Raw genomic sequence first — 24,939 nt, 5'->3', positions numbered from 1 at the left:
TGTCTCAAGGGTCAGAAGAGGGCCTGGCCCTTATGTGGTGACATTCACCTTAGAACTAGAGGATGAGTGGGAAGGAGAGAAGCAGAGGGAGGGAGGACACTGCAGACAGGAGAGTACACACAAAGGCTCCAAGGAGAAAGGAGCTGAAGGAGGGTGGCCCCTCAGGCAGGTGCTCAGCCAGTCCTAGCACTGTGGGGGTTTTCTCGGACTGCCCCACTACCCCTGCCCCTGGCCTCCAGGGCCTCCTCACTGGGCCCAGACCAACCTGGATGCAGGGGGAGCCACGGCCCCGCTGCTGGTGGTTGTAGAGAGTGTTCAGCAGCCACTGGAGCTGCCCAGTGCTGGTGAAGTTCTGGCTTGAGATGATCCCAAACACCAGCACTTGCCTGGGGTCTCGGGGCGCCAACAGGAAGCGCTCCAGCTCCACGTCAGAGACCAGGGGCGCCTTCACCAGGCACTTGCAGCCAGCACGGGCGTCTTCCTTGAGCATGAGCTTCCGCAGCACCAGCGGGCAGTCTGAGGGCAAGGCCGCCCACCTGGTGGGGCTGCGCCCCTCGCGGGCCTTCCCTCTGCAAGGAGGAGCACAGTGCACAGGGACCCTCAGAAGGTGGTGAAGGTCTGTGGTTCCCAGAGCCCCCTGGCTCCTGCTGGTCAAAGGCCCTGCTGCAGGCAGATTTTAGTCTGGGCCCTGCTGCCAATGTGCTGCACCACCTTGAACAGGTCCCCTAACCTCTCTGGGCCTCTTTCCACGGTGCAAAATGAGAGTAACAAGTTACTCCTTCACCCATCCATTGGGTCAAAAAATGCTTTAGTGTCATCCTTAACTCCCTTCTCTCACACCGAACACATCCCATCTAATCTTGTCAGCAAGCTTGTCCCCTCTACACTCAAGACAGACCCACAATCTGACCACTTTTCCTCCCCTCCACCCCCACGGATGTGGTCCAAGTCTCCTTCATTCTTGCCTGGCTGCCTGCAAATGCCTCCTAATGGGTCCTGTGTTTTCTTCCCTGGCCTGTCTTCAGTCTGTTCTCAGACCAAGGGATCCTGTTAAAACCTAGCTCACGTCATGTCACTACTCTCTTCGAAACCCTCCGGTGGCTTTCTACCTTTTACAGAATAAAAGCCAAAGTCCCTGCCATGTGCTTCAAGGCTGCAAGAATCTGCCCCCTGCATTTCGTCCTCCTTACATCTCTTACTCTCCAGCATTCCTGCCTTTGCTCACTGCACTTCGGCCACACTGGCCTCCACTTGTCCTTTAGTCTTGGAGGATAGTGGCCTTTGCTGTTCCTCCATAGAGCCATTATGTCACTCTCACAAGGCTCTGTCCAAACGTTACCTTCTTAATGAGATTTTCTGAGTGCCCTATTTCATCCCTCTTCTTCCAACACTCTTTCCCTTCCCTGTTTTATTTTTCTTCTTAGCATTGCTTGCTGTCTAACATATCTTTTACTTTTAAATTTTATTATTGCACTTCTCTGTCCTACTAGAATGCAAGTTCCATGAGTTCATGAATTTGGTGTGTTTTGTTCAGTGGAATAAAACAGTAGAATTTGAAAAATAGTAAAGATTCAACAGAGATTCAATAAATATTCAAACCAATATTTGTTGGGCCCCTACTATGTGCCAAACACTGTACCGGGTTGTTGTGAGGGTTGTGGTATTTACACGGGAATAAGCGCCATCCAAATAGAAAGTGCTGCTATGATTCTACCTTTATCGATGTCTATTCCAAGACTGTGGATACTGTAAAATGCTAAACATGACGAAAGGCAGTAGCATGCTTAGCATTTTACAGCATCACAGTCTTGGAACAGACATTGTCTTGGTTAATTTTATAACAACTCTGTGCAACAGGCAGGACAGAAACTCTTTTTTTTTTCTTTTTTCTTTTTCTTTTTCTTTTTTTTTTTGAGACGGAGTCTCGCTCTGTCACCCAGGCTGGAGTGCAGTGGCGCAATCTCGGCTCACTGTAAGCTCTGCCTCCCGGGTTCACGCCATTCTCCTGCCTCAGCCTCCTGAGTAGCTGGGACTACAGGCGCCCACCACCAAGCCTGGCTAATTTTTTGTATTTTTAGTAGAGACGGGGTTTCACCGTGTTAGCCAGGATGGTCTCGATCTCCTGACCTCGTGATCTGCCCGCCTCGGCCTCCCAAAGTGCTGGGATTACAGGCGTGAGCCGCCGCGCCCAGCCCAGAAACTCTTATTGCCATTTACAGATTAGAAAACAGCACGAGGTGAATGGGTGCCCAAGTTCATATGGTAATTAAGTGGCAAGGGCTAGGATTAGAAACCAGGACATCCTGAAACAAAAGCAATGCAAGATGAGCATTATTTCTCAGGGGCTATTAATACTGATAAGTACTTGCTGAACAAACTTGTTAAGAATATCTCTTATTCAAGAACCTGCATATCTGGGGCAGAGCAGGGGGTGGGGGAGGCTGGATCTATTAATTATAACTTACCCAGGGAGAAGTTCAAAATAATCAAAGGTTTAAATGTGGGGCAATTAAGCCATAACGTTTCTACTAGAAAATATGGGGAAATTATTCTATAATTTTGGAGCAGGGAAGGCTTTTTACAATTATGACTAAAAAATCCAGAAGTCATAATAGAAAAAGATTGATAAAGTCAACTACATGAAAGAAAAAAGCCTCCAAAATCCCTCTGTGGCAAAAAAAATACACATACACAAAAAACCAAAACTATCATAACCAAAGATGAAAGACAAATGACAAACCGAGAAACATATTTGAAACTCCTGCCATAGAACAGTGGCCAATGTCTCCACTAGGTAAAATACTACAAATCAATTAGAAAAAGTTAATAACCCAATAAAATATGGACAAAGGTAGTGAACAAATAATTCACAGAAAAGAATATAGGTTTTAAAAATTATAAAGGAGGGAGGGCTGGGCATGGTGGCTCACACCTGTAATCTCAGCACTTTGGGAGGCTGAGGCAGGAGGATCACTTGAGGCCAGGAGTTCCAGACAAGGCTGGACAACATAGCAAGACATCATCTCTACTAAAAATTAAAAAATTAGCCAGCCATGGTGGCACATGCCTGTGGTCCCAGTTTCTTGGGAGGCTGAGGTGGGAGGAATGCTGGACCCCAGGAGTTCGAGGTTATAGTGAGCCATGATCACACCACTGCACTCCAGCCTGGCAGACAGAGCAAGACCCTGTCTCTAAAATAAATAAAAATAAAGATTTAAAAATAAACTCATAAAAAGAGGGGAGTGAAGCCACCAAAAATGGTGGTCACTCTAATTTTGGAACTCAAAAACCACATCCGTTGACTAGATCAACAATGAAGCTGGCAAACACTGTCAGAAACAACTTTATCCAAGGTTCTGGAATCTAATGAAAAAACTTGCAACAACCAGAGGAATGCTTAATTAAGAAAGATGCTGCTAAATTTTGGTAAGAGAGCATTGTAGCATTTTAAGCTTACTCCCCTGCCATCCCTCATAGCCCTGCTCAGTAGCATCCATGGAATGACAGCCCCTGTTCCTGGTGCACCTTGCTAATACCAGAGGGGACAATATGAACCTTGTTCTCAAGGAATTGTGGTTCTGTGGGCTGGCCTGTCTAGAGGTTCCCTGAGGGATCAGCTCAGAGCTTGACTTTGTTTTATCTGACTTGCAACATTCTCAGGGCTGGAGCAGTCCCTCCTGGGAAGCATCTGTCAGGTGCATTTAAAGACAAAGATACCAGACAGCCTCATGGTGCAAGGGGAAACAGAAGAGGCACAGATAAGTAGGCTAAAAAGCCTGGGAAGAAAGAGGGTGGGGAAGGAGGTATATGGGAGAGTAAGGCTTTGAAAGGCTCACATGCATACCAGGGAATATAGATACCAGGTTTGGAACCATGTTTTGAAAAGGCCTGAGAACACTCTAAGCTTTCATCTCTGGCTGACCACTGGACTTTTTGAAAGTAGAAGGTAAAGGCTAATGCAGATTAGTCTTGGTGTGAACAGCCTGACTAAAAGCATTGAATGAATGTCTCAATACAGAGCCAATCTGCAAAGACTGGAAGAGTTTTGTTTTTGTTTTTGTTTTGGCTCCAGATAATCTCTATCAAATCACTAGCTGACCACTTACCTAACTGAATGGAGACTACACATTACAAATGGTACAGTCTTTATAAAAATAGTTTGGAGAAGTAACTAAACAACAAACAGCTACAAACTACAACAAGCAGCAACAACAAATCTTAAGGAAAAGGGGAAATTTGATTTCCAGGGTTACCACATTCTAATATTTAAAATGTTCAGTTTTCAACAACAACAACAAAAAACCTGAGGTATGCAAAGAAACAAAAAAGTATGGACCACTCACAGGAAAAAAATTTACTAGAAACTGTCCCCAAGGAAACCCAGATATTGGACTTACTAGACAAAGATTTTAAATCAACAGCTTAACTATATATATATTATTGTTACAGTTTAAGTTCTAGGGTACATGTGCACAATGTGCAAGTTTGTTACATAGGTATACATGTGCCATGTTGGTTTGCTGCACCCATCAACTCATCATTTACATTAGGTATTTCTCCTAATGCTATCCCTCCCCCAGCCCCTGACCCCACAACAGGCCCTGGTGTGTGATGTTCCCCTCCCTATGTCCATGTGTTCTCATTGTTCAACTCCCACTTATGAGTGACAACATGTGGTGTTTGGTTTTCTGTCTTTGTGATATTTTGCTGAGAATGATGGTTTCCAGCTTCATCCAGGTCCCTGCAAAGGACATGAACTCATCCTTTTTTATGGCTGCATAGTATTCCATGGTGTATATGTGCCACATTTTCTTTATCCAGTCTATTATTGATGGACGTCTGGCTTGGTTCCAAGCCTTTGCTATTGTGAATAGTGCAGCAATAAACACATGTGTGCATGTGTCTTTATAGTAGCATGATTTATAATCCTTTGGGTATATACCCAGTAATCGGATTGCTGGGTCAAATGGTATTTCTAGTTCTAGATCCTTAAGGAATTGCCACACTGTCTTCCACAATGGTTGAACTAATTTACACTCCCACCAATAGTGTAAGAGCGTGCCTATTTCTCCACATCCTCTCCAGCATCTGTCGTTTCCTGACTTTTTAATGATCACCATTCTAACTGGCGTGAGATGATATCTCATTGTCGTTTTGATTTGCATTTCTCTGATGACCAGTGATGATGACTATTTTTTCATATGTCTGTTGGCTGCATAAATGTCTTCTTTTGAGAAGTGTCTGTTCATATCCTTTGCCCACTTTTTGATGAGGTTGTTTGTTTTTTTCTTGTAAATTTGTTTAAGTTCTTTGTAGATTCTGGATATTGGCTCTTTGTCAGATGGATAGATTGCAAAACTTTTCTCCCATTCTGCAGGTTGCCTGCTCACTCTGATGATAGTTTCTTTTGCTGTGCAGAAGCTCTTTAGTTTGATTAGATCCCATTTATCTACTTTGGCTATTGTTGCCATTGCTTTTGATGTTTTAGTCACGAAGTCTTTACCCATGCCTATGTCCTGAATGGTATTTTCTAGGTTTTCTTCTAGGGTTTTTATGGTTTTTAGGTCTTACATTTAAGTCTTTAATCCATCTCGAGTTAATTTTTGTATAAGGTCTAAGCAAGGGATCCAGTTTCAGCTTTCTACATATGGCTAGCCAGTTTTCCCAGCACCATTTATTAAATAAGGAATCCTTTCCCCATTGCATGTATTTGTCAGGTTTGTCAAAGATCAGATGGTTGTAGATGTGTGGTGTTATTTCTGAGGCCTCTGTTCTGTTCCACTGGTCTATATATCTGTTTTGGTACCAGTACCATGCTGTTTTGGTTACTGTAGCCTTGTAGTGTAGTTTGAAGTCAGGTAGTGTGATGCCTCCAGCTTTGTTCTTTTTGCTTAGGATTGTCTTGGCTATGTGGGCTCTTTTTTGGTTCCATATGAAATTTAAAGTAGTCTTTTCCAATTCTGTGAAGAAAGTCAGTGGTAGCTTGATGGGGATAGCATTGAATGTATAAATTATCTTGGGTAGTATGGCCATTTTCACAATATTGATTCTTCTTACCCATGAGCATGGAATGTTCTTCCATTTGTTTGTGCCCTCTTTTATTTCCTTGAGAAGTGGTTTGTAGTCCTCCTTGAAGAGGTCCTTCACATTCCTTGCAAGTTGGATTCCTAGGTGTTTTATTCTCTTGGTAGTAATTGTGAATGGGAGTTCACTCATGATTTGGCTCTCTGCTTGTCTGTTCTTGGTGTATAGGAATGCTTGTGATTTTTGCACATTGATTTTGTATCCTGAGACTTTGCTGAAGTTGCTTATCAGCTTAAGGAGATTTTGGGCCAAGACAATGGGGTTTTCTAAATATACAATCATGTCATCTGCAAACAGAGACAATTTGACTTCCTCTTTTCCTAATTGAATATCCTTTATTTCTTTTTCTTACCATTCACTCACGGCTTCCCTTGGCTAGGAAAGGGAAATCCCTTGACGCCTTGTGCTTCCTGGGTGAGGCGACACCCTGCCCTGCTTCAGCTTGCCCTCCGTGGGCTGCACCCGCTGTCCAACCAGTCCCAATGAGGAGTACCAGGTACCTTAGTTGGAAATGCAGAAATCACCCATCTTCTATGTCAATCTCACTGGGAGCTGTAGACCAGAGCTGTTTCTATTCAGCCATCTTCAACCACTTAACTATATCTAAAGAGCTAAAGGAAACCATGGAAAAACAACTAAAGGAAACCAGGAGAACAATATCTCACCTAATAGAAAATATCAATAAATAGACAAGAATTATGAAAAGTAATCAATCAGAAATTCTAGAGTTAAAAAGTAAAATAACTAAAATAAAAATTCAGTGATAGATCTAAGCAGGCAGAAGAAAGGGTCAGCAAACTTGAAGATAGGATAATTAAGATTATTTAGTTTGAGGAGTAGAAAGAAAAAAGAATGAAGAACAATTAACAGAGCCTAAGATGTCTGTGGGACAGCATCAAACATACCCAAGACACATAATGGGAATCCTAGAAGGACAGGAAAGAAAGGAGCAGAAAGAATATTTGAAGAAATAATTGCCTAAAACTCTCCCAATTTGATGAAAGACATAAATCTACATATCTAAAAAGCTTAACAAATTCAAAGTGGGATAAATTCAAAGAGATCTACATTGATACACATTATCATAAAATTATCAAAAGACATAACATCTTGAAAACAACGGGAGAAGCAACTCATCAAGTTCAAGGAATCCTCAATAAGATTAATAGCCAATTACTCATGAGAAATTTTGGCTGCTAGAAGGCAGTGGGAGGACATATTTAAAGTGCTGAAAGAGAAACAAGAAAAAAAAAAAACCCTTGTCAGCCTAGAATTTTTTTTTTTTTTTTTTAAGACAGGGTCTCATTCTGTTATCTGGGCTGGAATGCAGTAGCATGATCACAGCTCACTGCAGCCTCAACCTCCAGGGCACAATGATTCTCCCATCTTAGCCTCCTGAGTAGCTAGGATGACAGGCATGTGATACTACTCCTGGCTGTTTCGTAGAGACAGGTTTTTTGTAGAGACAAGTTATCACCATGTTGCCCAGGCTGGCCTCAAACTCCTGGACTCAAGAGATCTGCCTGCCTACGCCTCCCAAAATGCTGGGATTATAGGCATGAGCCACTGCACCCAGCCTCAGCCTAGAATTCTATATTGAGCAAAGCTATCCTTCAAAAATGAAGGAGAAAGTAAGACATTCCCAGACAAACAAAAGCTAAGGGAGTTTGTTCCTGGTAGGCCTGCACCACAAAACATGCCATTGAGTCCAGGTTGAAATGGAAAGATACTAGACAGTAACTTGAAGCTATATGAAGAAATAAAGAACACTGATAAAGGTAACTACATAGGTAAACATAAAAGAAGTATTGTCATATTTTTCAGTTTGTAACTTTTTTGTTTTTTTTCTGTATGATTTAAAACACAAATACATAAAACAATAATTGTACATATGTGTTAATGGGCACACAATGCATAAAGACGTTTTTTATAACAATGTCAACATAAAGTAGAGAGGTGGGAAGGAAGCTGTACGGGAGCAGATAACTTTGTATGCTACTAAAGCTAAGTTGGTATTAATTCAAACTAGATTGTTACACATTTAAGATGTTACTTATAATCACCATGGTAACCACAAAGAAAATAACTAAAATATACAGAAAAATAAATGAGAAGGAATTCAAAACCATACAGTAAAAAAAAAAAAAAAATCAATTAAACATAAAAAAGGCAATGATGGAGGAATTGAAAAACAGAAAGATTTCTAGAAAACTAACAGCAAGATGGCAGACGTCCTTCCTAGTCAGTAATTACTTTAAACATAAATGGATTAAAGTCTTAAACAAAACTCAGATCAGTGGAATGGAAATCCAACTGTAATCCAACTACATGCTCCCTACACGAGACGCATTTTAGATTCAAACATACAACTAAAGCTGCATGCAGTAGCATGTGTCTGCAGTTCCAGCTACTTGGTAGGCTGAGGTGGGAGGCTCTCTTGAGCCCAGGAATTTGAGTCCAGCCTTGGCAACATAGTGATACCCCATGTCTAAACAAACAAACATACAGCTAAGTTCAAAATGAAAGATTGAAAACAAACACTCTAAGCAAATAATAACCTAAAGGAAAAAAAAAACCAGGAGTGGTTATACTAATATCAGACAAAAATAGACTTTAAGTAAAAAATTATTATGGGAGACAAATGAGGACATTATGTATTTAGAAGACAGTTATGCTATCTAGAAATATAACAATTGCAAACATATACACATGTAACAATAGAGTCCCTAAATATATGAAGCAAAACCTGACAGAATTGAAGGAAGAAATAGGCAATTCTATAGTAATAGTTAGATACTTTAACATCCCACTTTTGATAACGGATAGGATAACTAGACAAAAGACAAGGAAATAGAAAACTTGAAGAACATTATAAACCAACTAGAACTAACAGACACATATAGAACATTTGATCCAAGCACTGCAAAACACACATTCTTCTCTATTGCACATGGAACATTCTTCAGGACAGACTATATATGAGACCACAAAACAAATCTCAATAAATTTAAAAAGACTGAAAACATTATAAAATCTCTTCTCCAAGCACAATGATATGAAATTAGAATTCAATAACCGGAAGAAATTTGGAAAATTCACAAATATGTGAAAATTAAGCAACACATTATTAAACAACAAATGGGTCAAAGAAGGAATCTCAAGGGAAATTAGAAAACAACACTTTAAGGAAATGAAAACAAAAACAACGTACCAAAACTTAAGGGATACACTGAGAGCAACAGTCAGGAATATTTATAGCTGTAAATGCCTACATTAAAAGAGAAGAAAATCTCAAACCAATAATCTAACCTAACCTTAAAGCAGAAGAAGAAGAACAAACTAAACCCAAAGCTGGCAGAGGGAAGAAAATAATAATGATTGGAGTCAGTCAAGGTAAATAAATAAAGAATAGATAAACCATAGAGAGAAACAACAAAACAGATGTTGGTTCTCTGTATAGAGCAGACTAAATATTTAGCTAGACTGACTAAAAGAGAAAAGATGCAAATTACTGAAATAAAAAATGAAAGTGGGTCATTATTACCAACCTTACAGAATTTAAAAACTATAAGAAAAAATTGTGAACAATTGTATGCCAACAAATCAGATAATCTAAAAGAAATGGACAAATTTCTAAGACACACAAATGATCAAAATTAACTCAAGAAGAAATATATAATCTGAATAAGCCTCTAACAAGTAAAAAGATTGAATCAGTAATCAAAAACCCCCCAAGAAAAGCCTGGAACTAGATATTTTCACTTGTGAATTCTACCTAAAATTTAAAGAAGAACTAACACCAAAACTTTCTCAAACTCACCTAAAAACAGAAGAAATGGAAACCTCAGCATTACCCTGATACCAAAGCCAGACAAAGACACTACAAAAAAGAAAAACAGACAAATATCCCTTATTAATATAGATGTAAAAATTCTCAGCAAAATACCAGCAAACAAAAGTTTGACTAAGATGTCATATTAAAAATTGTTTATAGAAAATATATCATATATATATAATATAAAGCCTGCCTTTGTCTTCCTAGCCTCAACATTTTTTAAAAAAAGGTCAAATCTGAGATTTCTATGTGATCAGTTACTATTCTTTCTGCACTTATGTAAATGACCAGACCAAAATTGATGAGACTAAACTTATTTTGCAAACAATATTGCCTTACTCTGATTGTCTTTGGTAGAAAGTGGGATGACTGAAGAGAAAAATCATGTTTCCAAAGAAAAACTGTAATATACCTGTTATTAGATTGTAGCCCTGTGCATTGTTTTCAAGTTTTTGTTTTCTACCTGTAGACTAGACTGGATCCTAAATTTGTCTTGGTTCTTTCAATCCAGTTTTCTCTCATTGAATTACTAAGGGCAGAAACTGCTCTTTCCTAAATACCTGTAAACTGAGGCTAGGTAATTTGGTGTAAATTTCAAAAGACAAGGTTTACGCTTAATGGGTGGGCCACACAGGGAGTTTAACAAAGCCAGCTGGTGCCATAACCACTATAACCAGAGATATTCAAGCTGCAATATTGCCAACTTCATGCTGTAGACAGATTTTCCCAAGATGCCAAACAAGATTTCATATCATAATGAGACTCTTACCCCTTGTAATACCTACCTTTTTCACTGAACAGAGTAACGGCTGTAATCAAAATTTCAGTCAGTAACTGCTATGAGTAACTTGACAGAACCTAACCTAATAAATCCTTTAGGCCACCTAGTCGGTAACTTTGACAACATCCCTAACTTGTTCAAATTGTACTAGAAGTCCCTTTTAGAGTTGCCACTCTTTGCTTTAATTCAACCCAGTCATAAAATGCTACTCAATGGCTACGACAGTTCTCACCCAGTTCCCAGTTCCCCCATTGTCTTTTGATTTGTTTAGTTAATTGCCCTTAGGCTTGGCTCTTGGTTCAAAACTGAATTTAGGATACTGTTGCTGGTTATTTTTTGTATTATGAGCTTTAAGCTCTGTTCTTGTTGTCTGTCTAATATTTGTAAAATCAGTTCTTCCAACAGGATAATATTAGCTCAACATTTTGAGATGATTGCTTAATGCCCATGGATCTAAGAAGACAGAACTCAATGACAAACTCCAGGCAAAACTGCCCAAAGAAAGTTTTTTTCCTTTCTTATGGCCTCTTTGTTGCTCAATTGTGTCTAGGGTCCTTGACTTTGACTGCATCACCTTCCCCACAATGTGAGACCAGAGACCACTGGAACAGGTCCATCCTGACACTGAGGGACAACTAGCCTAACTTCAAGATAGTTGATCAATGATGCTTTCAGAAAAAGATCTTGACCAAGAGGAGGAGATGTGAAAATGGATAATATATGTTGCAGTTATCTCGTCATAACCAATTAAATTACAGTCAAGACCACAGGGAAAAAACAGTTGAGGCACAAGAGCCTACTCAGGGATTATATCGCAATCCAGTTGCTGAAATGACCTCCTATAACCTTAAGACTAAATTTACCTAGTAGCAGCTTAAGTGAACTGCTGTGATTCTAAGACTAGTTTTACCTACTGCATCACTCATCAATCAGAGTTTGCCAGTTCCCCAAAACTTTGCTAGCGCCAAGGAGCTTTCCTTCCAAACAATATGTAACATTTATCTTTCTAGTAAAACCCCCAACTTTCCTTGTTATTGGACATATCAAAGACTGCCTGGTTTGTGTGTATGCCTCCAATTGCAAGTTTGTTTTCCCAAATAAAAGCTCTTCTTTAGAGATTCATCTCTATATTTTTATTTGACTTTGACAGTATGATTCCCTTTATGTAAAACATGGAGAATGGGCAAATTCATAGAGACAGAAAGTAGATTAGTAGTTTCTAGGGAAGGGAGAATGGGAAGTGACTGTTTAATGGGTACAAAGTTTCCTTCTGGGGTGATTTTAAAAAGTTCTGGAATTAAATAGTGGTGATGGTTGTATGATGCTGTGAGTATATTAAATTCTGCTGAATTGCACACTTCATTAAATGGTTAAAATGGTCAATTTTATATTATGTATATGTTGTATGTAACTCATAAAAATTATGTAAAGAAGCTCAACTTCACTTTTAATAATATAAATACAAATTAAAACTATACTAAGGTAACATATTTTGTGGATGAGAATGTAAATTGGTATAATCTTATGGTGATTAATTTGACACTATCTCTTAAAATTATAAATGCACATGACCCTTGGTCTAATAATTTCATCTTTAGGAATTTATTTACAGATATAGTTGTACAAATGTGATATCACAAATGTATATGGTTACTACCTCCATTGCTTGTAATAGGAAAAAAGGATTGGGCTAATCACAGAACACCTATACAGTGGGTATTATATAGCAAGAAGAAAAAGAATGACAGCTATTCATGACATATTGTGAAAAAGTAAAGTTCAGAACACTGTTTTAATATAATGCTTTTTAAGCCAGCAAAGCGGAAGAAATAAGGCATATTTGCACTTGCTTGCATAGGCATAAGGAAACTCTAGTTGGGTTTTGCCAGTAGGGGCACCAGCAGGAGATCAGAGGGAAAGAGGAGCATAAGGTTGGAGAGCCACTTCCCTAGTTCCCTCCCTGTGGGGTCATGCACCTCTCAACTGCAGGCCAATGGCTCTGTCAGAAGGTCCTCCCTCACTGCTCTCTCTCTCTCTCTGGGTTCTAGTAATTTGTCCTGCACATCAAATCTAACCTCTTCAGCCTGGCCTCATCAACTGCTCCCCTTCCTGCTCTAACAGGCAAACAGATTTGTCAGTTGCTTCCTTACTTCCCACTAATGTCCCTGAGGATATCTGGAAACATTAACACATGACTCTACATTTTCACAGCACTCACTATTTAAAAAGCACATTTTCACAACTAAGAAACAGTATTTGCTATTCACAGGAACCTGGAGAGTACACAGGAAGAAGGAATTATTACACCAATGATATGGTTTGGCTGTGTCCCCACTGAAATCTCAACTTGCATTTATCTCCCAGAATTCCCACGTGTTGTGGGAGGGACCCAGTGGGGAGGTAATTGAATCACGTGGGCTGGTCTTTCCCATGCTATTCTCGTGACAGTGAATAAATCTCACGAGATCTGATGGGTGTATCAGGGGTTTCTGCTTTTGCTTCTTCCTCATTTTCTCTTGTCGTCGCCATGTAAGAAGAGTCTTTCACCTCCCACCATGATTCTGAGGCCTCCCCAGCCATGGGGAACTGTAAGTCCAATTAACCTTTTTTCATTCCCAGTTTCGAGTATGTTTTTATCAGCAGTGTGAAAACGAACTAATACAGTAAATTGGTACCAGTAGAGTGGGGCATGGCTGAAAAGATACCCGAAAATGTGGAAGTGACTTTGGAACTGGGTAACAGACAAAGGTTGGAACAGTTTGAAGGGCTCAGAAGAAGACAGGAAAATGTGGGAAATTTTGGAACTTCCTAGAGACTTGTTGAATGGCTTTGCCCAAAATGTTGACAGCGATATGGACAATAAAATTCAGGCTGAGGTGGTCTCAGATGGAGATGAGGAACTTGTTGGGAACTGGATCACAGGTGACTCTTGTTATGTTTTAGCAAAGAGACTGGTAGCATTTTGCCCCTGCCCTAGAGATTTGTGGAACTTTGAACTTGAGAGAGATGATTTAGAGTATCTGGTGGAAGAAATTTCTAAGCAGCAAAGCATTCAAGAGGTAACTTGGGTGTTGTTAAAGGCATTCAGTTTTATAAGGGAAGCAGAGCATAAAGTTTGGAAAATTTTCAGCCTGACTATGTGATAGAAAAGAAAAACCCATTTTCTGGGGAGAAATTCAAGTTGGCTGCAGAAATTTGCATAAGCAGCAAGGAGCCTAATGTTAATTTCCAAGACCATGGGAAAAATGTCTCCAGGCCATATCAGAGAACTTCCTGATAGCCCCTCCCATCAGGCCTGGAGGCCCAGGAGGAAAAAGTGGTTTCGTGGGCTGGGCCCAGGGTCCCCATGCTGTGTGCAGCTTAGGGGCTTGGTGCCCTTTGTCCCAGCTGCTCCAGCCATGGCTGAAAGGGGCCAACATATAGCTTGGGCTGTGGCTTCAGAGGGTGGAAGCCCCAAACCTTGGCAGCTTCCACAAGGAGTTGAGTGTGTGGGTGCACAGAAGTGAAGAATTGAGGTTTGGGAACCTCCACCTAGATTTCAGATGTATGGAAACGCCTGGATGCTCAGGCAAAAGTTTGCTGCAGGGGCGAGGTCCTCATGAAGAACCTCTGCTAGGGCAGTGCAGAAGGGAAATGTGGGGTCAGAGCCCCCATGCAAAGTCCCTACTGGGGCACTGCCTAGTGGAGCTGTGAGAAGAGGGCCATTGTCCTCCAGACCCCAGAATGGTAGATCCAGTGACAGCTTGCTCCATGCACCTGGAAAAGCCACTCAACGTCAGCCCATGAAAGGAGCCAGGAGGGAGGCGGTACCCTGCAAAGTCACAGGGGCAGAGCTGCCCAAGACCCTGGGAACTTACCTCTTGCATCAGCCTGACCTGGATGTGAGACGTGGAGTCAAAGGAGGTCATTTCAAAGCTTTAAAATTTGGCCCGCTGGATTTCAGACTTGCTTGGGCCCTGTAACCCCTTTGTTTTGGCCAATTTCTCCCATTTGAAACGGCTGTATTTACCCAATACCTGTACCCCCATTGTGTCTAGGAAGTAGCTAGCTTGCTTTCAATTTTAAAGGCTCACAGGCGGAAGGGACTTGCCTTGTCACAGATGACATTTTGGACTGGACTTTTGGGTTAATGCTGAAATGAGTTAAGACTTTGGGGGACTGTTGGGAAGGCATGATTAATTTTGAAATGTGAGGACATGAGATTTAGGGGGGCCACGGGTGGAATTATATGGTTTGGCTGTGTCTCCACTGAAATCTCAACTTGAATTGTATCTCTCAGAATTCCCACGTGTTGTGGGAGGGACCCAGTGGGGAGGTAATTGAATCACGTGGGCTGGTCTTTCCCATGCTATTCTCCTGATAGTGAATAAATCTCATGAGATCTGATGGGTTTATCAAGGGTTTCTGCTTTTGCTTCTTCCTCATTTTCTCTTGCCACCACCACATAAGAAGAGCCTTTAGCCTCCCACCATGATTCTGAGGCCTCCCTAGCCATGTGGAACTGTAAGTCCAATTAAACCTTTTTTTGTTCCCAGTTTCGGGTATGTCTTTATCAGCAGCATGAAAACGAACTAATACAACCAATTTGACAGAAACTGAAATTTTGAAAGTCTCAATGTCTTAGACAAGAAAATCTGCTCCTAAAGAGGCCAATTCTCATAACTTTCTCAGGATTTTAGGACTAGGTTCTATGAAGTGAGGAGACATTGCTCTAAGATCAAAGGAGAAAAGGACTCAGAAGCCCACTGACCAATCTTGCAAAAATTCATAACAGTGGCTCTGACTGGATTCTGGGATCTCTCCATCTGGGCCAGTGTCCCCACTCACATACATCCCAATGTACCCTGATGGGGATACATTTGCAATTTATACATTTATTCTCATCTAACGCCTCCCAAACCTACTTTTCCCTCAGTCTTCCCATCTGAGTCAGTGACGCCATTGTTGCTCAGTTATTTAAGCCAAAAATCTAAAAGTCCTCCGTAAATTTAAAATTCTCTTTTCCCTACGACCATCTTTGACAGCATATCACTAATGTTACTTACTAGGTTGGTGCAAAAGTATTGCGGTTTTTGTCATTAAACGTAATGGCAATTACTTTTGCACCAACCTAATAGATTACTAAAACAGTCTTCTAACTAGCTTGCTTCCACTCTTGCTGAGGTAGGAGGCATAAGTCAGACACCAGACCAAACTGAGGATTAGCTAAAGCAGGGACGAGGTAGAAGCAGCTTTCCATCAGACATGCCCACCAGCGAGCCATGTCAGTTTACCATTGCTGTGGCAACACCTGGGAGTTACTGCCCCTTTCTATGAAAATGACCTGATGACCCAAAAGTTACTACCTCTACCCTAGAAATTTCTACGTAACCCACCACTTAATCTATATGTAATTAAAAGCAGGTATAAATATGACTGCAAAACTGCCCTGAGTTGCTACTCTCAGCACACTGCCTATGGGGTTTCCCTGCTCTGCAGGAGCAGTCACAGAGCTGTAACACTGCCAGAGCTGTAACACCGCCAGAGCTGTAACACCTCTTCAGTAAAGCTGTTTTCTTCCACCACTAGCTTGCACTTTAATTCTTTTCTGGGCAAAGCCAAGAATCCCCACAGAACAATCACAGGTGTTTCACTTCTGACAATGGCTTAGGGTATTTTAGACCAATCCTTCTCAGAAAACACAGAAAGTTCAACACAGTGTATATTTAAAGTAAGTCTAAGTGCATTAGAGTCACAAGTCAGTGAAGATTTTCAGGGCTAGGATCTGGTAAAAGAGAGAAACTAATGAAAGTGAGCATGACATTTAGAACTCTTTTACCTTTCAAGGCAAGTGCTGATTTTGAAAGTAAACCTAGGGATGACAGGCAGAGAAGCCAAGCAGAGCTCCTGACATGTTCACGAAGCTGGAGAGAGAAAAACAGGAATTCAGGGCCCACCGAGGTAGAAGACTCTGATAAACAACCTTGGCTTTCAGTTGAGGACCCGAAGAGCTATATCTATCTGAGGAGTAAAGGTGAAACAAAAATAGACAAGACCTCACAAAGGCTGAAGCACAGTTTCAATCCTTGTTTGGATGAGAGTCATCTGCCCCCAGCCTACTCGCCTGTTGAAAGGAAAGATAAGTCCTCTCCAGAGGAACATGATATCATCCAGAGTCTTAAATTATGTCTACGGTTTTTCATACACAATATCTGGCATACTAAAGAATATTAGATACAAAGTCAAGGATTGGCTGAAAACAGTGAGAAACAGACTTATAGAAATGCAGATATTAGAATTATCTGACAGAAGCTTTATAGTAGCTATGATTAAAATGTACAATTAAATAAGAAACAAGATGGAGAATTTCAGCAGAGTGTAAGAATAAAAATGAATCCACTGGAAATTCTAAAAGTGAAAAATAGAATAAATAAGATCAAGAACTCAAAAGATGAGTTTTATCAGCACATTAGACACAGTTAAAAAAAAAGCATGAGTAAATTGGAAGACAGGTCAGTAGAAAATACCTAGGCTGACCAAAAGGGAAAAAAAAAGATGAAATATACAGAACAGAGAACAAGAAATACAGACATACTTCATGTTATTGTGCTCCACTTTACTGCATGTTGCAGATACTGTGTTTTTTTAGAAATTGAATGTTAGTGGCAACCTTGTGTTGAGCAAGTCTATTGGCATCATTTTTCCAATAGCATGTGCTCACTTCATGTCTCTGTGTCACACTTGGTAATTCCTGCAATATTTCAAAATTTATTATTATTATATCTCTTATGGTAATCTGTGTTAAGTGATCTTTGATGTTACTATTGTAATTGTTTGGGGGCACCAATGAACCATGCCCATATAAGACAGCAAACTTAATTGACAAATATTGTGTGTGTTCTAACTGCTCCACCAACCAGCCATTCCCCTGTTTCTCTCCATCTCCTTGGGCTTCCCTATTCCCTGAGGCATAACAATATTGAAATTAGACCAACTACTATAGTAACTCTACAATGATTCCTAAGTATTCAAGTGAAAAGAGTTGCACGCACCTCACTTTAAATCAAAAGCTAGAAATGATTAACCTTAGTGAGGAAGGCAAGTTGAAAGCTGAGATAGGTTTAAATCTAGGCCTCCTGTGCCAGTCAGCCAAGTTGTGAATGCAAAGAAAAAGTTCATGAAGGAAATTAAAAGTGCTACTCCAATGAATGCACAAATAAGACAGCAAAACAGCCTTATTGCTGATATGGAGAAAGTTTTAGTGGTCTGCATAGAAAAGCAAATCAGCCATAATATTCTTATTAGTCAGTGCCTAATCTGGAGCAAGGCCCAAGCTCTCTTTAATTCTGTGAAGGCTGAGAGAGATGAGGAAGCCACAAAGGAAAAATTGTAATCTAGCAAAGTTATTCATGAGATTTAAGGAATGAAGCCATCTCCATAACACAACAGTGCAAGGTGAAGCAGCAAGTGCTGATTAAGAAGCTAAAGCATGTTATACAGAAGATCTAGCTAAGATCATTGATGAAGGTGACTACACTAAACAACAGATTATAAATGTACATGAAAGAGCCTTCTACTGGAAGAAGATGCCACCTAGGACTTACATAGCTAGAGAGGAGAAGTCAATGTCTGGCTTTAAAGCTTCAAAGGACAGGCTGACTCTTTTTATTAGAGGCTAAGGCAGCTGGTGACTTTAGGCTAAAGCCAATGCTCATTTACCATTCTGAAAACCCTAGAGCCCTTAAGAATGATGCTAAATCTACTCTGCCTGTGCTATATAAATGGAACAATGAAGCTTGGATGACAGCAATCTATTCACAGAATAGTATACTGAATATTTTAAGTCTACTGTTGAGAACTACTGCTCAGGAAAAAAGATTCCTTTCAAAATAATACTGCTCATTGACAATGCACCTGGTCACCCTAGAGTTCTGATGGAGATGTACAAGATTATTATTTTTATGCCTACTAATATAGCAACCATATTGCAGCCCACAGATCAAGGAGTAGACTTTCAAGTCTTATTACCTAAGAAATACATTTTGTAAAGCTATAGATGCTGTAGGTAGTGATTCCTCTGATGGATCTGGGCAAAGTAAATTGAAAACCTTTGGAAAAGGATTTACCATTCTTGATGTCATTAAGAATATTTGTGAGCCAGGCACAGTGGCTCATGCCTGTAATTCCAGCACTTTGGGAGGCCGAGGCAGGTGGATCACCTGAGGTCAGGAGTTTGAGACTAGCCTGACCAACATGGCGAAACCCCGTCTCTACTAAAAATACAAAAATTGGCTGGGCACAATGGCTCACACCTGTAATCCCGGCACTTTGGGAGGCTGAGGTGGGTGGATCACCTGAGGTCAGGAGTTTAAGACCAGCCTGACCAACATGGAGAAACCCCATCTCTACTAAAAAAAAAAAAAACAACCAAAAAATTAGCCAGGCATGGTGGTGCATGCCTGTAATCCCAGCTACTCAGGAGGTTGAGGCAGGAGAGTCGCTTGAACCCAGGAGCCGGAGGTTGCGGTGAGCCGAGATTGTGCCATGTGCCATTGCACTCCAGCCTGGGCAACAAGAGAGAAACTCTGTCTCCAAAAAAAAAAAAAAAAAAAGGCCGGGCATGGTGGCTCATGCCTGTAATCCCAGCACTTTGGGAGGCCAAGGCGGGCAGATCATGAGGTCAGGAGATCGAGACCATCCTGGCTAACACGGTGAAACCCCATCTGTACTAAAAAAAATACAAAAAATTAGCCAGGTGTGGTGGCGGGTGCCTGTAGTCCCAGCTACTGAGGAGGCTGAGGCAGGAGAATGGCATGAACCCAGAAGGTGGAGCTTGCAGTGAGCTGAGATCACGCCACTGCACTCCAGCCTGGGCAACAGAGCAAGACTCCATCTAAAAAAAAAAAATTAGTTGGGCATGGTGGAGGATGCCTGTAATCCCAGCTGTTCAGGAGGTTGAGGCAGGAGAATTGCTTGAACCCGGGGGGCAGAGGTTGCAGTGAGCCAAGATTGCACCACTGCACTCCAGCCTGGGTGACAGAGTGAGACTCTGTCTCAAAAAAAAAAAAAAAAAAAAAAAAGGAATATTTGTGATTCATGGGAGGTCAAAATGTCAACATTTAACAGGAATTTGGAAGAAACTGACTCCAACCTTCACGGATGACTCTGAGGAGTTCAAGACTCCAGTGGAGGAAGTAACTGAAAATGTAGAAATAGCAACAGAGCTAGAATTAGAAGTGGAGGCTGAAGATGTGACTGAATTGCTGCAATCTCATGAATAAACTTGAAGGGATGAAAAGTTGCTTCTCATGGATAAACAAAGAAAGTGGTTTGTTGAGATAGAATCTACTCCTGGTGAAGATGCCATGAACATTGATGAAATGACAAAAGATTTAGAACATTACATAAACTTAGTTGATAAAACAGCAGCAGAGTTTGAGAGGACTGACTCCAATTTTGAAAAAGTTCCATGGGCAAAATTCTATCAAACAGCATCAAATGCTACAGAGAAATCTTTTGTGAAAGGAAAAATTAATTAATGTGGCAAACTTTTTTGCTGTCTTCTTTTAAGAAATTACCATTGCCACTCTAACCTTCAGCAACCACCACCCTGATCAGTCAGCCTCAGGGCAAGACACTCCACCAGCAAAAAGATTAGGACTTGCTGAAGTCTCAGATGTGCATTAGCATATCTTCAGCAATAAAATATTTTAAAATTATGGTATGTACATTGTGTTTTTAGAGGTAATGCTGTTGCACACTTAATAGACTATAGCATATTGTAAACATAGCTTTTATATGTACTGGAAAACCAAAAAATTTGTGTGATTTGCTTTATTGCAATTTGCTTTATTGTAGTGGTCTGGAACCAAATCTACAATATTTCCAAGGTATGCCTGTACATGAAACTTAGTAAAAAGGTGTACTTGGGAGTCCCAGATAGAGAGAAAAGAAAGAGAAAGTGGAAAGGTGGGGAAGGAGGTAAAGGAGGAAGGGAGGGGGAAAAAGAGAAAAAAGGGAGGATAAAAAGAGAAAAGAGGAGAAATAGTTAATGAAATAATAGCTGAGAATTTTTTCTAAATAATGAAAGCATCATATCAAGAAGTTCTACAAACTGGATAAGTACAATGAAAATTACATTTAGGCACATCATAGAAAAGCCTTTAAAGAAACAACACTAACTAAAGGTGAGAGAAAAAAACAGCCAGAGAAAAAAAGATGCAATATCTTCAAAGAGCAACAATAAGATCAACAGCTAAATCCTTAATAAAATGGTAGAAGCCAGAAAACAGCAGAACGACATCTTCAAAGTGCTAAAACAAAGTAATTGCCAACCTTAGGAACACAGAAAATACCATTCAAAATGTAGGTAATGGGCCAGGCACAGTGGCTCACACCTGTAATCTCAGCACTTTGGGAGGCTGAGGCAGGTGGATCACTGGAGGTCAGGAGTTTGAGATCAGCCTGAGCAACATGGTGAAGCCCCATGTCTATTAAAAATATGAAAATTAGCTGGGTGTGGTGGCATATGCCTGTAGTCCCAGCTACTCAGGAGGCTGAGGCACGAGAATCACTTGAACCTGGGAAGTGGAGGTTGCAGTGAGCTGAGACCATGCCACTGCATTCCAGCCTGAGTGACAAAAAAAAAAAGGCCAGGCACAGTGGCTCATGCCTGTAAGCATAGCACTTTGGGAGGCCAAGGCAAGTGGATCACTTGAGGTCAGGAGTTCAAGACCAGCCTGGCCAATATGGTGAAATCTCATCTCTACTAAAAATACAAAAATTAGCCAGGTGTGGTGGCACATGCTTGTAATCCCAGCTACCCAGAAGGCTGAAGCAGGATAATCGCTTGAACCCAGGAAGCAGAGGTTGCAGTGAGCCGAGATTGTGCCACTGCACTCTAGCCTGGGCAACAGAGCAAGACTCTGTCTCAAAAAAAAAAAAAAAAAGTGAAATAAAAACATATTCAGGCAAAACCCAAAAAATTCCAGCATACTTTAAGGAGAATTTGAAGATAGCTATTCAGACAGAAGGAAAATGATCCCAAATGGAAGCATGAAGCAAAAAGAAAAGAAGGCACAAATGTCTAATACTAGTTAATGTGAAAAGGAGTATCATCACAGATCTTACAGTCATTTAAAATATCACAACAGAATATTTTGAAAAACTTTATTTCAACATATTTAAACATTTGGATGAAAGGGATAAATTCCTAGAAAAAGCCAACTTATCAAAATAGACACAAAAAGAAATTAAAAATCTGAATAGTCTTATGTGTAAAATAAAGAACAATGAAAAGAGTAAATATGTGGGCAAATCTAAACTGTATAATTATGTTCACAATAGGCCAGGTGCAGTGGTTCACGTCTGTAATCCCAGCACTTTGGGAGGCTGAGGCAGGTGGATCACTTGAGGTCAGGAGTTCAAGACCAGCCTGGCCAACATGGTGAAATCCCATCTCTACTAAAAATACAAAAAATTAGCCAGGCGTGGTGGTGGGCACCTGTAATCCCAGCTACTTGGGAGGCTGAAGCAGGAGAATCATTTGAACCCAGGAGGTGGAGGTTGCAGTGAGCTGTGATGGCACCACCGCACTCCAGCCTGGGTGACAGAGAGAGACTTTGCCTCAAAAAAAAAAAAATTCATAATAGTGTCTCATGGGATAGTTTATAACATATATATAGAATTAAAACACATGACAACAATAGTGCAAAACAAGCGGTAAATGGACAAAGTATTCTAAGATCATTGCATTGTCTGCAAAGTGGTAAAAATGCTAGAGTATATTATACTTTAGTAATTAATCATGGATTTGTGTTATAGTCTCTGGAGTAACCACTAAAGAAATACTAAAATAATGTTTAAATATTTAAATAATAGATGGAGAAACTTAGAATAAAAAAAAAAACTTTCATTAATACACAATCAGGCAAAAAAGGAAAGAATAAAGAATACAGTGCAAGTGAGTCAAACAGCAAACAAACAGTCAGGTGGTACAAATATTTAAGTAATTATATTAATGTAAAAATATTAGCCCAAATATTTAAGTAACTATATTAATGTAAAAAGATTAAATACTCTAATTAAAAGACAAAGATTGAAAGACTGAATTTAATTAAAAAACAAGAAATATATAATTCTTTCAAGAGACAGACTTTAAAATAAAGGAGCAGAAAGGGTGAAAGTAAAAAATTAAAAAACAAAAAAAGATATATTATGAAAAATAACCAGAAAACTGATGCAATTAAACTAATACTAGAGAATACAGGCTGTAATACATAAAACATCTCTAGAGATAAAGAGAGTTCTTAATAAAATGGAAAATTCACAATGTTTACAATTTTAAGTTTGCATTTGTCTAATAACATAGTTTCAAAATACATACAGCAAAAATTTACAGAAATAAAAGGAGAAATAGAGAGCTCCAAAATTATCGTGGGAGATATTAACACACTTCTATCAGTAAATGATACAAATAAGAAAGTATTTATAAGTATATATAAGATTTAAGCAATATGATTAATAAATTAAATTAATAAATTTGACCTGACATTTATAAAACGCTGTATCAAAAAACTGCAGAATATGCATCATTTTAGCTCCACATGAAACATTTACCAAAATTGACTATGTGCTGGGCCATAAAACAAGTCTAAGCAAATTACAGAGGGTTGAAATTATGCAGTTTTTTCTCTGACCACAACACAATTTAATGTTAAAAAGAAAAAATGATAACTAGACAATCCCGAAATGGTATAATTACGTTACACACTCTAAATATCCAACGGGACAAGAAAGAACAAGAAAGAAAAATATAAAATATTTTGAGCTTAATAATTACCATATGGCATATCAAAGCTTGCGGGATGCAGCTAAAACTGGACTTTGAGGGAAATTTGTAATATTATATGTATATATTCAAAAAAGATAAAGAAAAAGCCCAATTATCTAAGCATCCACCTCAGGAAGTCAGAAAAAGAATATAAAATTAAACCCAAAGAAAGTAGACAGAAGGAAACAATAAAGATAAGAGTAAAAGTTCATAAAGTAATAAGACAAACATATAAGAAGATCAACACAATTAAAATTTGGTTCTTTGGAAACACTAATAAATCAATAAATCCTGGGACTAATCAAGGAGAAAAGAAAAATTGCAAAAATAATTAACACTAGTATTGTAAAAGAGGGTATCACTAGAGATCAACATAGTCATTTAAAATATTGCAAAAGGATCTTTTTAAAAACTTCAACATAGGCTGGGCGCAGTGGCTCATGCCTATAATCCCAGCACTTTGGGAGGCCGAGGCGGGCGGATCATGAGGTCAGGAGATCGAGACCATCCTGGCCAACATGGTGAAACCCCGTCCCTACTAAAAATACAAAAATTAGCTGGGTGTGGTGGCGCATGCCTGTAATTGCAGCTACTCGGGAGACTGAGGCAGGAGAATCGCTTGAACCCAGGAGGCAGAGGTTGCCCTGAGCCAAGATGGCTCCATTGCACTCCAGCCTGGCAACAGAGTGAGACTCCGTTTCAAAAAAAAAAAAAACCAACTTCAACATATTTAAACATTTAGATAAAATGGTAAATTCCTAGAAAAATCCAACTTATCAAAATAAACACAAAAAGAAATCTGAATAGTCCTGTATCTACTAAAAATAAAAATTTTAATTAAAAACTTCCACGGAAAGAAAATCCCAGGAAGAGGTGACTTCACTGGCAAATTCTATCAAATATTTAGGGAAGAAATAATCCATATGTACACAAAGTCCACCAGATAATAGATAAAGAAGAAATACTTCTGACCATAACAGGGCAAGAAAGGAAAAATTATTGACCAGTCTACCTTATAAGCACAGATACAAAAACTCCTAAAGTCTAGAAATACATAAAAAGGAAATATATCATAACCAAGTTGAGTTTATGTCAGGAATACAAGATTGGTTGAACATCTGAAATATATCCATATTAATATCTATATAATTCACCACAATAATAGAATAAAGGAGGAAAATTGTATGCTTGTCTCAATAGATAAAAACATTACAAGAAAGGAAAACTACAGACCAATAACCCTTATGAGTATAGATGAAAAACTCTTCAACAAGATACTAGCAAATTGAATCCAGCAATACAGAAAAAGAATAATACATTATGATCAAGTGGAGTTTATCCCAGGAATGCAAGACTGGTTCAACATTTGAAATCAAAGTAATTCACCATATTAACAAAACAGAGTCTAGAAAGAGACCCAAAGGTGCA

General features: G+C 39.6%; 1 protein-coding gene across 5 annotated transcripts in view; it reads right to left on the bottom strand.

Moving 5' to 3' along the window:
- C2H3orf20 (chromosome 2 C3orf20 homolog) overlaps nucleotides 1-24,939 on the bottom strand; it is a 101,908-nt gene that overhangs the window by 15,222 nt on the left and 61,747 nt on the right. For all 5 annotated transcript variants that reach the window (XM_063602719.1, XM_055109521.2, XM_055109523.2 and 2 more), the window contains exon 13: nucleotides 266-569. In XM_063602719.1, the coding sequence (XP_063458789.1) occupies nucleotides 266-569 (304 nt within the window). The remainder of the gene's footprint in view (nucleotides 1-265; nucleotides 570-24,939) is intronic.

The sequence above is a fragment of the Pan paniscus genome, chromosome 2 (genome assembly GCF_029289425.2).
Source record: "Pan paniscus chromosome 2, NHGRI_mPanPan1-v2.0_pri, whole genome shotgun sequence".
NCBI lineage: Eukaryota > Metazoa > Chordata > Mammalia > Primates > Hominidae > Pan > Pan paniscus.
This window is presented reverse-complemented; position numbering and strand designations above follow the sequence as displayed.